The 12,446-nt window shown below is 34.7% G+C and overlaps 1 protein-coding gene across 3 annotated transcripts in view; it reads left to right on the top strand.

The window, feature by feature from the left end:
- The window catches only part of SCAF11 (SR-related CTD associated factor 11), a 49,145-nt gene that overhangs the window by 22,572 nt on the left and 14,127 nt on the right, over positions 1–12,446 (top strand). For 2 of the 3 annotated variants that reach the window (XM_068997998.1, XM_068997982.1), the window contains exons 4-10: positions 3,340–3,417; positions 5,128–5,225; positions 6,252–6,319; positions 6,954–7,009; positions 9,366–9,472; positions 10,411–10,500; positions 11,828–11,934. In XM_068997998.1, coding sequence (XP_068854099.1) covers positions 3,340–3,417; positions 5,128–5,225; positions 6,252–6,319; positions 6,954–7,009; positions 9,366–9,472; positions 10,411–10,500; positions 11,828–11,934 — 604 coding nt within the window. The remainder of the gene's footprint in view (positions 1–3,339; positions 3,418–5,127; positions 5,226–6,251; positions 6,320–6,953; positions 7,010–9,365; positions 9,473–10,410; positions 10,501–11,827; positions 11,935–12,446) is intronic. The other variant, XM_068997990.1, reaches the window with a different exon arrangement.

Raw genomic sequence — 12,446 nt, 5'->3', positions numbered from 1 at the left:
GTGTCACTCTAGCAGTTACAGGAATATAGAAATTAAGTTATGCCTGTGGAGCTAAAGTAAGATTTTTCTAGAGAGTCATAAAAACCAAATAAAATACAATAATTTTTTTTTTTTTGAAATTTGAAAACCAAACACATTGCTCCTGAATAACTTTTCAGGGCTTGCAGATTTTTGTGAGTGCTTACATATTTTATGAAGTGAATTCTTCAGATATCGCAGGATGAATGAAAGAATGAATCACTGTGGAGTTATCAGATTTAACATGAAAACTCTCAATAGTTTCATGTGGTGAATAAAACGATCAAAGACATTTTAAAGTGTGCTGAGCTACTAGTCTGTGTTTTTCCAAGGAAAGAACTGTTGGCAAGCAAAGCAGGTCACTAATACCAGAAGTGAGGTTCTAATGTTATTGATGATTACAATAAATACTGCATGTTCTGATTTTTAAAGCTATGCTAAAGGAAGATATTGTATGAATGTGTGGTTCTTCTAAGGTTGTGACATATTTCACATACCTTCTCCCTTGTGCACAATAAAAGTGGTAGCTGCTCCTCAGACTTGTTCCATCTCGGCATCTTCTTTCTTGTTTTAAATGTTTTTCATCAAAAAGTACAGTGTATGTTCACTACTACTTACAAGGCTCCCTGAACAGAAACTCAGAAGTGTGGGATTACTAACCTGCCTTTGATGAAAGAAGACTCAGCACCTTTGCTACTGAACCATGTTCTCAAAAAAGATGAGAGATGAGTTAAAGGCCACCACTCCTCATAATTGCTTCTTGTAATGAATGTTGACTTTTTTTTTTTTTTTACTTTTTTTACCTTTAGTCCTTTCTGTAGCACTATAAATCCTGTCTTGCTGTTGGGAAAGGGGACGGGGGAAGTTTGGGGGTTTTTCTTCCATTTTAAAGGTTTGTTTTTATTTGTTAGCAGACAGGTGGGAGCTGATGCATGTTTAGACAGAAGTAACCTCTAGTTTCCCCTGGGGTACCAAACAATTGTACTTCACCTGGGGCTGGGGGTGTACATGCAAATGTCCTGGGTTTACTAGAATTTCTCTTGTGATAATGTTGTCAACTTACAGAAAATGCTAAGGCTACAAAAAGCAACTGAGTAGGAGTGGAAAGAGCATCTGCTGTTTCTGAACATATCTGAACCTAATGTAGTTTTTGACTCTTCCAGTATGTTTTCCTCCCTCTCTAGTACTGTGTATAACTGTATTAAGTTGTTAAACATTTGTCCAGAAGAACTGAATATTGAGCATCTTTCTAGTGGAGCAAAAACACTTGTTATTTGGATTGCTGCTAGTAACACTATGATACTTTATTGCAATGAGTTAATGTAACTTACAGTGACTTAAACTTGGGAATCTAACTTGACATTCATGTGTAAATTTAATGTAGGAAGGGATTGTACTGGATAAACATTTCAGCTAAGGTAGATTGTGAAACAAGAATAAAAATGGCTAAGAAAAATAACTTCCTCCTACCTATCTTTTACAATCTAGTATATCTAAGAATGAAACTATGTACCTTGAAGTTGCAGTGGATTCAGAAGCTACAGTGCATTGCATGCTGTCAAATATCCTGATGGAACCTTGCACTACTGTTAGCTTACCTTGACTACAGGACAAAAATTGTCTTCATGATCTGAGTCCTTAGGGAGCTGGCTTAATTACCCAATATGCATTTCTTATCTGGTGCCATGACACTGCAGAGAACAATGGTATCCCCCAAAAGAGGAAGTTTTTAGTTAGGATAAAATACCAGAGCATCAAAGGGTAGGTAATGGCTTTAACTTACATTCTTGTTCAACAACTTGTTCCTGAAACTACCCCTGGGGGTTTTTTTTTGTTAGTTGTTGGGTTTGGTTTTTTTTTTTTTTTTTAATCAGTCTAATTTGGTTTTATCTACTTCAATTGAAATCAGAAGCTCAGAAACTTTCTGAATACTCAGTGTTTGGAGGTTGGTAGGTAAAAAAGAAGTCGAGCACTCTTTGAAATTGAGGAAATAACAGAATTAACTGGAAAATTAGAAGCCCCAATGAAAAGACAAGAATGAAGTTCACAACTGAATTTTGGGCAGAGTTCATATGCAGGTTTTTCATAGCTGCTTATGCAGTTCTAGTACTGCATCTTGCTTGCTACAGATCTGTAGCTCTCTAAAGTGCAGAAATTACATGCCTCTTCAGGGCATGCAATTCATATACTGGGTCTTGTTCAGTGAATGAATTAGGGCTGGAGGCTGGGTGTGTGTTTTGGTTTTTTATTTTGTTTTACAAATGTTGAACTGAGCCTTGGAAGGCCAATGGAATTAAAGTGTGTGTGGAGGGTGTAATAATGACAAAACCCAAACCAAACAAAGAACCATGTCCCCACAGCAAACACGTCTGGAATTAAAAGGAATAAAGAGTTCTCTCACAGCAAAAGTTAATATCCAATGTGCAATTTTTCTTAAAGCTGATTCACTACATGATCCACTTGGGTGGAGCTTCAGTTGAAGTTCCCACTTCCATGGTTAATAATGCGTTATTTTTCTCTGTGTTTTTGTTTTATCTGATGTAGTGCAGCCTCAATAAGATGGCATTTAGGTGATCAGGGAAAAACAATAAATTGCTATTCCCATCAAACAGTAGGGTAGAATAGCCTACAGTTCCCTTTTCTTGAAAATTGATTTGTAAAACTTTAGATGTGTTACATGCAGAAATCTGTTGTCTCTGCTGACTACAATAGAAATGATGTTGTATAGTCAAATAGATTAGCAAGGTGAGGAAGGTGTTGCCCTGTTTACTTTTGGCCATACCTGTTTTATGTTTTGGGGGCTACACAGCCCAACACACTTTCTGTTGAAAATGAAATTAAGAAATTATATGTTAGAACAATATGAAATATAGAGGACATTTGCATATTGTCATGCTTTTAGTGTTTTATCAACATTAATCTTACATTGAAGCCAAAACAGTGTACCAGCTACTACGAAAAGATTAACTCTATTCCAGCCAAAATCAAGACATATGTTGGTATAAAATCAGTTATCTAAAAGGGATTAAAAAAAGAGAAAATATAGGCAACTTGATGAAAAATGCTTTAAATGCTTTTCCTTTTTTAAACACAACTTCTGAGTTACATTCTTGTTTCCTTTAGATTTTTCCTGAAAGAGCAATCTGCTTATATGAAACAAAATACTGAGTGTATGGATAATGTATCGAAGTGCATTCTTACTGTGAACAAGTTGGGGTTTTGTGTGCTTCTGTAAGCTACTGTAACAGCGAATAAAGTATAGAAAATTAGGGCTTCTCTTAGCTCTTTACCAAGTTTGTAATAGGAAAAATAATTTTTCAGACACAGGCTTCATGTCCTATTGATCGCAGACCATTTCAAGCAGTGTGCAGGCTGGATGCATTAGATAAGCAGATAAAGGTACGTTCCAGACTTATTTTCTTAAATAACTTCAGTTGTAGGAACATCCAAGTTATGCTGCAACCTTTTATTCATATATGTTGTGTTAAATAAGCTTTCCTAACAAAGTAATTACTGCTTTAATGTTTCTGTTACATATTTGAAGCTAGGAATTATTCTTAATTATTTTTGCAAAGCAAGTATTTACCATAGTAATAATAATCATAAAGCTTCTGTTCCTGCTTTCTAGTATCTTTGAGCTTTCATGATATATCCAAGAACAGAAGTATAGTAACTGGTCTCAAAGTGTTTTTTAAACTAGGTTTTCTAAACAACTGCTGTACCAATTATCATGCAATATTGCCTATTTTTTTTTAGCTGAGGTGAATCATCTTTGTTCACAGCCTACAATTCCCAGGCAAAAATACATGAAGGCAAGAGGAATCAATTAATGTTAAGCATTGTTCAACCCAAATTTCTGAATTTTTTTCAGCTTTCAATTCTTTGGAAAAATACTGATATGGAGAGTAGTTTATCAAGTAGGAAAAAAACTCTTCTGATAGATGATCTTAAAAATGTATATAGAAAGATGTTGATGATTCTGTGTATGATTTGGAAATTTTGTGATCAAATTATGCTTATAAGTAGTTCATAAGCTGCTGGTTTTGCACTTTGTGACATTTAGAAAACAGGCTTCCACTACTCATTTCTTGTACTTCTTGAGGCCCAGGCAGTCACTTGTGAAGGAGCCATGCTGGCAACCACAGATACTTCCTTCTCATAGAAAACTGTGCTTGTATATTTTGTCGTCTTTATTTCTGAAGACTCAAGGAAACAGTTGAAACAGTATAAACTGAAATTTACATTTGGTAGAGTGTAAAGGCTGTATCAAAACACAGTTTGAAAGGTTGTCTGTTCGTAGAACTGCAGTGTAAACCGGTGGGCAGAGAACAATGTCCCACTCTGAAAAAGAGCCACTGGAGCAGTAGGGATAGATGGAATGTGTACCAGGATATGCAGACACAGTGGTCAGCATCATCACTGGTGCTATCAGGAGACTGGCAGCTTTCTCTGTGTGATATTCAGAATTAGAATGCTAATCCGTTAGCAGGTTGCATAAAAAGCCAAGTTCAGGCATGAGGAAATACAAAATTTCTACTACAAACAATTCTAGTGTAGTCATTGAAGCAACTTCATAGGGTGAAACAATAGTTGTATTGCTCTCAGTGGTTTTGAGATGTGGAAAAAACTCAGTGTTGTATAAAATACATAAGTTATTTTACTCTAGATCAAAATTAAGTGCGTTTTAATTATGAGAAAGCATGTTAAGTTGAGTGGTAGTTCAGCATTTTCCCTAGGTGAACCTTGTGTATTCTGAACAACCAACTTAGTTTTAAAAAACTTAGCTTATAGATTCTTAATGGAAACTAGTGTGTAGCTCTGAGACATTTGCCATGGCAGTCTGAATGGTCAGGGCTTTTTTGGTCTTGTGAACTTAGTATGCATCTCAGGCATTGTCAATAACATACCAAGGTGTAGGTTTTTTCTATTTTATGAAAAACAAATGAAAAAAAAATCTATGAACTGTGAAGTCAAATAAGTAAGATTTGAAATGTTTTCTGTCCTTCTGTTTGAGCTTAATTTCTGTATAGACCTTAAGAGACTTTGCATGAATTTAAAGTCCATGTGTCATGAGATTCTAGATTGGATTGACTCTGTTTTACAATACAGGTTCAGGTTAAGAAACAGCTAAGGAGGAAGGAGGAAGAGGAAAACTGTGCCTGCAATAACAAAACTTGCAGCCATGCAAAGATGAGAAGTTTTGTGAGGTTGGTTGTCCATGTAATTTTAAGCATTTGAATTGGAATATTCAAAATGTATGAAATGAACTTGTTTCACATGTACAGCCTGGAATTTTTGTAAAATTATTTTTATTATTTTAAAATAACTTAGTTTTCCCCAGTGGTAGTTTAATTTTACTTTTATCATTGCTGTAATTCCCATCTGAATAGTTAAAATAGCAAGGAAAACGTAGTGGGGAATGTATTTCTTGCATTGAGCTCTGTGAAAGTTGCAATTTTCAAGCAATTCTGACAAATTTTATATTAATTCAAAGTATGGCTAGATCAAATTTTAACAATATAAATATTTTTCTTTGTTTATCTAAACAAACATCCACTTTCCTTGCATGTTATCATAAGCACTGGGGATGTTCCTCTTCTATAAAACATAGTTGTAGTCAAGACATGATTTCTTTTCTAGTAAGTTCGAGAGGGAACACTTCTGTTGTTATATGGAATTAACATTTCTGTTTTGATAAACTTTATCTTGTAACATTTTCTGCATTGTATAAGGGGAAGCTCAGGATTACAGAGATGAATTTTGCCAAATAGTGCATATCTAAACTCAGTGTTTAATGGAATGTTTAAAAAAAAAGACAGTTCTTGAGGTTTAATATGAAGCAGACTTCACTACAGAAATGATAACTGGAGATAATTTACCTTTTTTGACTCATAAGAAAATAAGATTCACCATTCTGAATTAACAGTGACCGATATTCTTAAAAGGAAGCAGGTTATAACGTCTTTCACATGTTGCCATGAAATCAAACAATTGAGCATTCTGATTTAATACAGGATATGAACTTTTGTGTAAACTGGTTTTCTTTTTTTTTATCTTTTTGAAGCACTGTGGCTTTTGATATATGGAAGGTGATATTCATGATGCAAATTCAGGTTTTAATAGCAGTTAGAACTTGGTTTATGCACACAAAATAAAAATACCTTAAATAGGAGCAGAGTTTGTTTGGATGTGCCTAGAAACTGCTTTTTTAATGTCTTTTTTTGATATTGCAGAAGGGCTGTATGTCCAGAGAGAGGGCCAGTAACAGTAAAATTAAGCAGAATTGTGAAGAAAAAATACAGTAAGTTGGTATTTGTCCTCGATTTGCCAGAATTGCTGTTTTATTAAGGAACTCTAGAATATCTTTTCTTGATGAGCCAATTTAATTTTTTAAAATTGTTTACATTTGTATATAAAACCAAAATTCCAAGTAGTAGAAGTGGAACTTCTAGAACAGAATTTCAGTATGGGAAACTCCTGTTTTTATATTACTGGAAAACTGCCTCTTCAAATTCAGTCACAAGTCAAATGGATGTGGTTTCAGACTCATGTAATTTTCTGCATCAGGCAGCTGGAGAACAGCTAATGACTAGCTTTTATTCACAGAAGTGTTTTAGTGAGAGTTCAGATACAAGCAACTCTTAGCTGTATTTTGGAGTTGCTATTCTGAGGGGCTTATTCAATAGAAATTGTTTGATAAGTCTGTTCATAACTTAGGAAATGAAGCAAATACCTGAAGAGGTAAAAACTGCTTTGTATCTAGAAAGCTATTGTGAAGGTGCATGCCTTTTCATTTTACTCAGTTTGTATGTAAGCATTGCAAATGCATTCAAGACAGACATTTTGTTAACCTCCCATTGCATTAATGATTTTGATGAACAGTCAAGAACTAATATGCTAAAGTTAAGATCTATGTTTTGTTTCTTGTTCCACAGGTAATATTTTGTATGACAAACAAAACAAGAAAGCTTTGTCTGTGAAGAGAAACAAGGTTGGTTCTGATAATGAAACATTTCTAAATGCTTTTATTAGAGCATTTTGAATACTACCTTCCTGGTTATTTTTAAGGTTAACTTCTATTTGCTAATTTTAGTATGATTCAAACTTTTTTACTTCGTCTCTTTATGTCTTGAAGTAATTAGAATATAGGGCTAGGTTATAGGAGCGTCTTTGTCAGATTAAATTTAGTTTTGTGGTGGTAAATATTTTCATTTAGATTAGGATATTACACTATAAGATACTGAACCCTGTTTTCATCTATCTTCACCAAAGGAAGATGATTTCATCTACAAGCTGTCAGCCAAGCACCACTGTATGAAGATTTTCATTATTTTCAATAAAATACATAGATGTAATCAACCAAGTAATTTATGTGAATCTGCCATAGACATTATGGTTTGCATCAAGTTGGGTTTTTTTTTAATGTGAGATTACTGTCAAGAATGTTTCTGTTTCCAGGTTTCTTGTTCATAAATCTTAGGCTATAAACACAGGATCACCCGATGCCAGATTTATAAGGAGCTGTAAAGGCTCTCTTGTTTGGTTTCTACCATCCCTCCTTTCAAAAATACTTTGTGTCTCTGGGACAGTTTTTGTTCAGTGCTTTCTTACTCATAGTTGTACCTGTAAATGAATGTGAATGAAAAAGTTTTAGGCCGTAAATTTAATTCTGAAGTGTGAATGCCATCATTTGCCATCATTCTGTCTTACCTGAAATTTCAATATTTGGAGGAAAAGCTCTGTTCAAGTCCCTGTTTTGGCTACTGCTTTGTTTCACGTAGTGTGGGGTATATCCTGTGTATTTTCAATAGGTGATGGCCTGAGCTGTCACTTCTATTTGGTGCTCATTACACCATAGCTGTCAGGGACATCGTTAGCTCCAGTTTGCCCCTTCTAAATCAGGTATTTGGAAATTTTGGTTCTGTTGCCCTGTAAATTTAAAGGTACCTTTCACTGAATTGAAGGGGTTTTGAACTGGAAAGATGGGGCTTAATGGTAGATCAGCCACTAATGTGACTTCATGTTGGGGAATGCTTTCATTTTTAGTTTCACTGATGGTGAAGTGTTTAATAGCATTAATGTCTCAAATAGTACTGTTGCAAAAAAAAAAAGTGCATAAACAAAAGTAGAGCCATTAAAAACCTTCAGGAGGAAGTACAGGGCTCAATTATCCGAGAGATGTTCAAAATTTTAAAGAATTTAAAAGAAAGCCCTGATGTACTAACAACCACTTCATAAGGACATTTGTGGAACATCTGGATAGCGTTTTTAATTGGAGGGAGAAAGGTTAATGTTCGAAATTTATATTATTCTTAAAATAAAACTTAAACCCAACAGTTTTTTAGGCAAAACTTAAAATTTGCATACTGATGAAATAGGGCATGTTCCCAGCAAAAGTAGCTCTCTGTGCCAAGGTTTGATGGCGCACATGGATAATGACTGCATACTGAGGCATATATTTATATACATTCCATAACAAAGTTTATTTTTCATTTTTCTGAATTAAAATTGTGGGGGTATTCTAAATTCCTGTTTTAGAATACCAGTCATAGGGAATGAACAGGAAAGTTTTAGTCAGATTTGAGGTGGTATGAGCCCTTTAGGTGCTGTGGCAAAAATGGATCAGTGTAGGTAAGTGTGTCAGTGTGGGGAAGAGTATCTGGAGGGTTGTTCTTGGTTTGTTTTTTGGTTTTCCCCCGGCAGCCAGCCCAGTGCCCAGCTGCAGAGCTCCCTGCATGCCTGCAAACAGCGATGGGCCAGCACACAGTGCACGGCTGGGCCTTGTTAGCAACACAAATAGGTGGTGGTGGTGGTATGTTTTGAAATACTAAGTGAGTTCTGAGTGTTGTGCCTCTGTGTGAGGGCCCAGTAACTAGACACACCAGTCAGTTGTCAATTTTTTATTCCTGCCTGAGAGCAATGGAGAATCCCAGCTACCCTCATTATGTTTTCTTGTTACTTGAAACAGAACAGTTGGTGAACTGCTGTGCAGGGGTGTGAAGGTGCTCGAGCTGTACCTACTGTGGTGCATTAGGTAGCAGAATGGTGCAATAGTGAAGATCAGGCTTATTAATTTGTAGTGTCTGTGTAGAGCATTAAAGATTTTGCTTTATATAAAATAAGAAGTATATCTGCAAAGAGCAGGTGTTGAAAATTTAGAAAATGAATAGAGAAGATTTGTTTGCTGTAACTGCAAATCTCTGCATATACCTATGGAACTATTATGGTTTCTGCTTTTTGTGAGTTAAAGTCTTGCTGACCTAATTTAATTTCAGTGCATCTTCATGTATTTAGTGTTAATTATTTTATTTTGGGTGTCTTTAATTCATCATTTATTTTTTGTGTAGCCCAGAAGACAGACCTGTTGGAATGAGTGCATCAGAACTAATTTCTTCAGCACGCTTCTGGCTGGTGGTAGCAGTGAAGAATCCTTTTTTAGCTGTAGAAATGACTGGTTAGTGTGTACTAGTGCTTCATATCAATTGATGGGTTACTGTCTTGTAGATTCTGAAGTTCCTTCTGCTCCTACCTGTGTATATATCGCCATGAAATACTGAAATTGAAAGATTGCCAGGGTTTTTATTCATTGATGAAGAGCAGCTAAAGTATAAACACAAACATTTAAAAATGAGTACTGTTAAGGGCACATGCCAATTTCTCTCATTTGTTCAGCATAAGAAGCACACACTTGAGTATTTAATCTCATTGATGTAATAAGAGTTTTATTTTTAAGTTTATGTTTAATTCCTTGCTGAATTGAAGCCTTGGATAGGAAAGGCTTAGCCCTGCTATTACAATAGCAGTTACCAAAAGAGTTAACAGTAAATATCCTGGTTTGTATCAGAAACAATCTTCTTTGCTGTTGTTCCTTGATTCCAAGAGGAATACTTTAAACATCCATGAAGCAATTTTGCATTAAGCAAAATACTTAATTAAGCCTAATACTTAAGAATGGGTGTATTAAAAAAAATGTTCATTGAATAGATGGAAAAAGAACAGTCCAAAAGAATGTTATTTGAATAATATGGCCTAATTAAAAAAAAAAAAATTCCTATGTCTGTGTGTTTTTGACAGTCTGTAAAACATGAACTTCTTGCCATGAATGTAACAGAATTCATTTGTCAAGATGCAAGTTTCTCCATCCTTCAACTCCCCAGCAGATGCATTTCATCTCCTGTTTTCCATTCCATCTGCTTTATTTATTTAGGACTTTTTTTATGTTTACTGTGACTGTGTTTTTCCTCTAAGCAATAACCAATGCATGGTTTAATCATGACTGTTGAAAGTTCTAATACAGTTAAATTAAAGTCATTGGTAGAAGCAATTACTGAAACACAAAGTTGTCATAGTTCAAAGTTACATTTTATAACTTGTATGAAATTTGTCTTTCAGTACAGAATTCACAGAAGTCAATGCAGGGATCAGACAGAAGAGACAGGAACTGGAATTGTCCGGTTCATCTCTGATTGCTAGAGTTGAAAGGTCTGTGTTTGGGATTCATAGTGGATCTTAATACTTCAAGTTTGGAGTTTGATTGATTCAAATTGCTCTTTCGATAGTATATAATTTTTGTGAAACTGAATAGCATTTACATTTAACTTGTTAAATTTTTGTGTATTTGCTGCTTGGTATTTTTATGTCAATAGATTCTTTTCTGTATGTCTATTTTTTGGTACTCACGACAAGCATAGTAACTCCACTGAATTGTGCATCTTAATGTGTCACCTTTTCACAGAAATGTGAGTTTGAATGTATTTTCTATTTGGAAGCTAATATTCAATGAGTTTTTAAAATTATTTCTGTCCCTAGATATCAGATTATATTTGCTTCAACATCAGTCTGATTCCGATTCCCCACGCTACCCTGTACCCTCTTTCATGGGTTGATTCTATCACTTTTTCTGTCATCATTTAGGAAAAAATACTGTTTGCATCTAAAAAGGGCTAGCAGGAGCTCTATCAAGTGAAATAAAGAACATAAAATAATTCTATGGGGTTTTTTGTTAGAGAGCAGATGTGTGTTAAAACATGCCCTAAGGATATTTTTGTGAATATAAAGCAGAACCACAAAAATAACTGATTTTAAAATAGCACAGTAAGAAATTGGTTCTATAATCTTAATTTCACTACATCTCTCTTTACTCTCTTTGGTATAAAAACAAATGCTAAAGTTAAAATAGGAAGTGAAGAGTTTTTTAATTATAATAAAAAATTACATCTAGGCTTGAAATAATTTAAATGTTGTATATGTATGTTTTCTTAAGGGAAGTTTCATTATCACTCAGTGTTAATGTAAAGAATGTAGATCTCTAACTAAACTGTTTTTGCCCAAGGTTTGCTGAGGGAATCTGAATAAGTATATATTTCTTTTGTTTGTATGGAAAAAAAAAAAAAAGAAGCCTTTTCTAAATTCTAATGTAGACTATTTCTCAATTTTCTGCAGAAAAGGTTGCTATTCTGCTGAAGTACTAAATCAGCACTCAGGCTCTCATTTCCACCAGTATAACCTACTAGTTTGGAGTAGGCTATTACTGATCTATGTTTGACTTTAGAAAAAGCCAGATGTATATTGCTTTAACATAACATACTTTGTTCAAACAGTTTTAATAGATTAGGCAGTAAAATGAGCCTGAAATTAAATATGACAAAGAAGAGTTTTGTTCACTGTCAGCTTTGTGTTTCTCTCCAGCTGTGATGAAGTTGGAAGGGGTTGTAGCTGCCTAATGTGTTTTGGTTTTGTGCATTGTTCCCAAAACTTGCTGCAAACAGCTTTAACAACTAATGTTACTGCTTTTGCTTTTACTTTCCAGAGTTCCTTTAATATCTTATGGAGCTGAAGCTGAGACCTTTCTTCTCACTTCTTCTGCAGTGGCTGGGAGAGTTCTTCCAACAAATATCAGGCCTTCAGAAAACTTTGGTAAACTTTTTTTTTGTAAGTTTTATTTATAGCTCATGTGGAGTATTGTTAAAATATGACTATCAGGAATCAGAGTTAGTTACACTTAACGGTGAAAAAAAAACCTCTGTTTTGATGCAGTTTGGTACTATTTCAAAGCCAGCTACTTAATTTCTGAAATTGGAATACAGACCATGAATCATCCACCCCAAAGCTGGTATAACTTTTTCTTTTGAAGATTAAATTAGTAAGTATTTATGTAACTTAATTCTATTTCTATTTGCAATACTTTTTTCTCTTGTGCTCTTCTTTCTTTGTTTCCCATTGTTCAAGGATAAATCTTGTTTTGATGCATTAAGAATGGCATGTTTCAGAGGTATATTGTGCAGTGTTGGGAACAAACTTCTCTGACAGAGAAGAACATTAGTCAGGAAGCAGTGAAGTTCTTTCAGTTTGTCTACAAGCTCTGCAGGCAAAAGCTTGCAAAAGTACTGGAGCTCCAGGATCTGTCAGGAAAGTGGCAGAAGACAAGA

The sequence above is a fragment of the Aphelocoma coerulescens genome, chromosome 1A (assembly GCF_041296385.1).
Source record: "Aphelocoma coerulescens isolate FSJ_1873_10779 chromosome 1A, UR_Acoe_1.0, whole genome shotgun sequence".
NCBI classification, from domain to species: Eukaryota; Metazoa; Chordata; class Aves; order Passeriformes; family Corvidae; genus Aphelocoma; species Aphelocoma coerulescens.
Note: the sequence above shows the minus strand (reverse complement) of the source record. Positions and strands in the feature narration are given on the sequence as shown.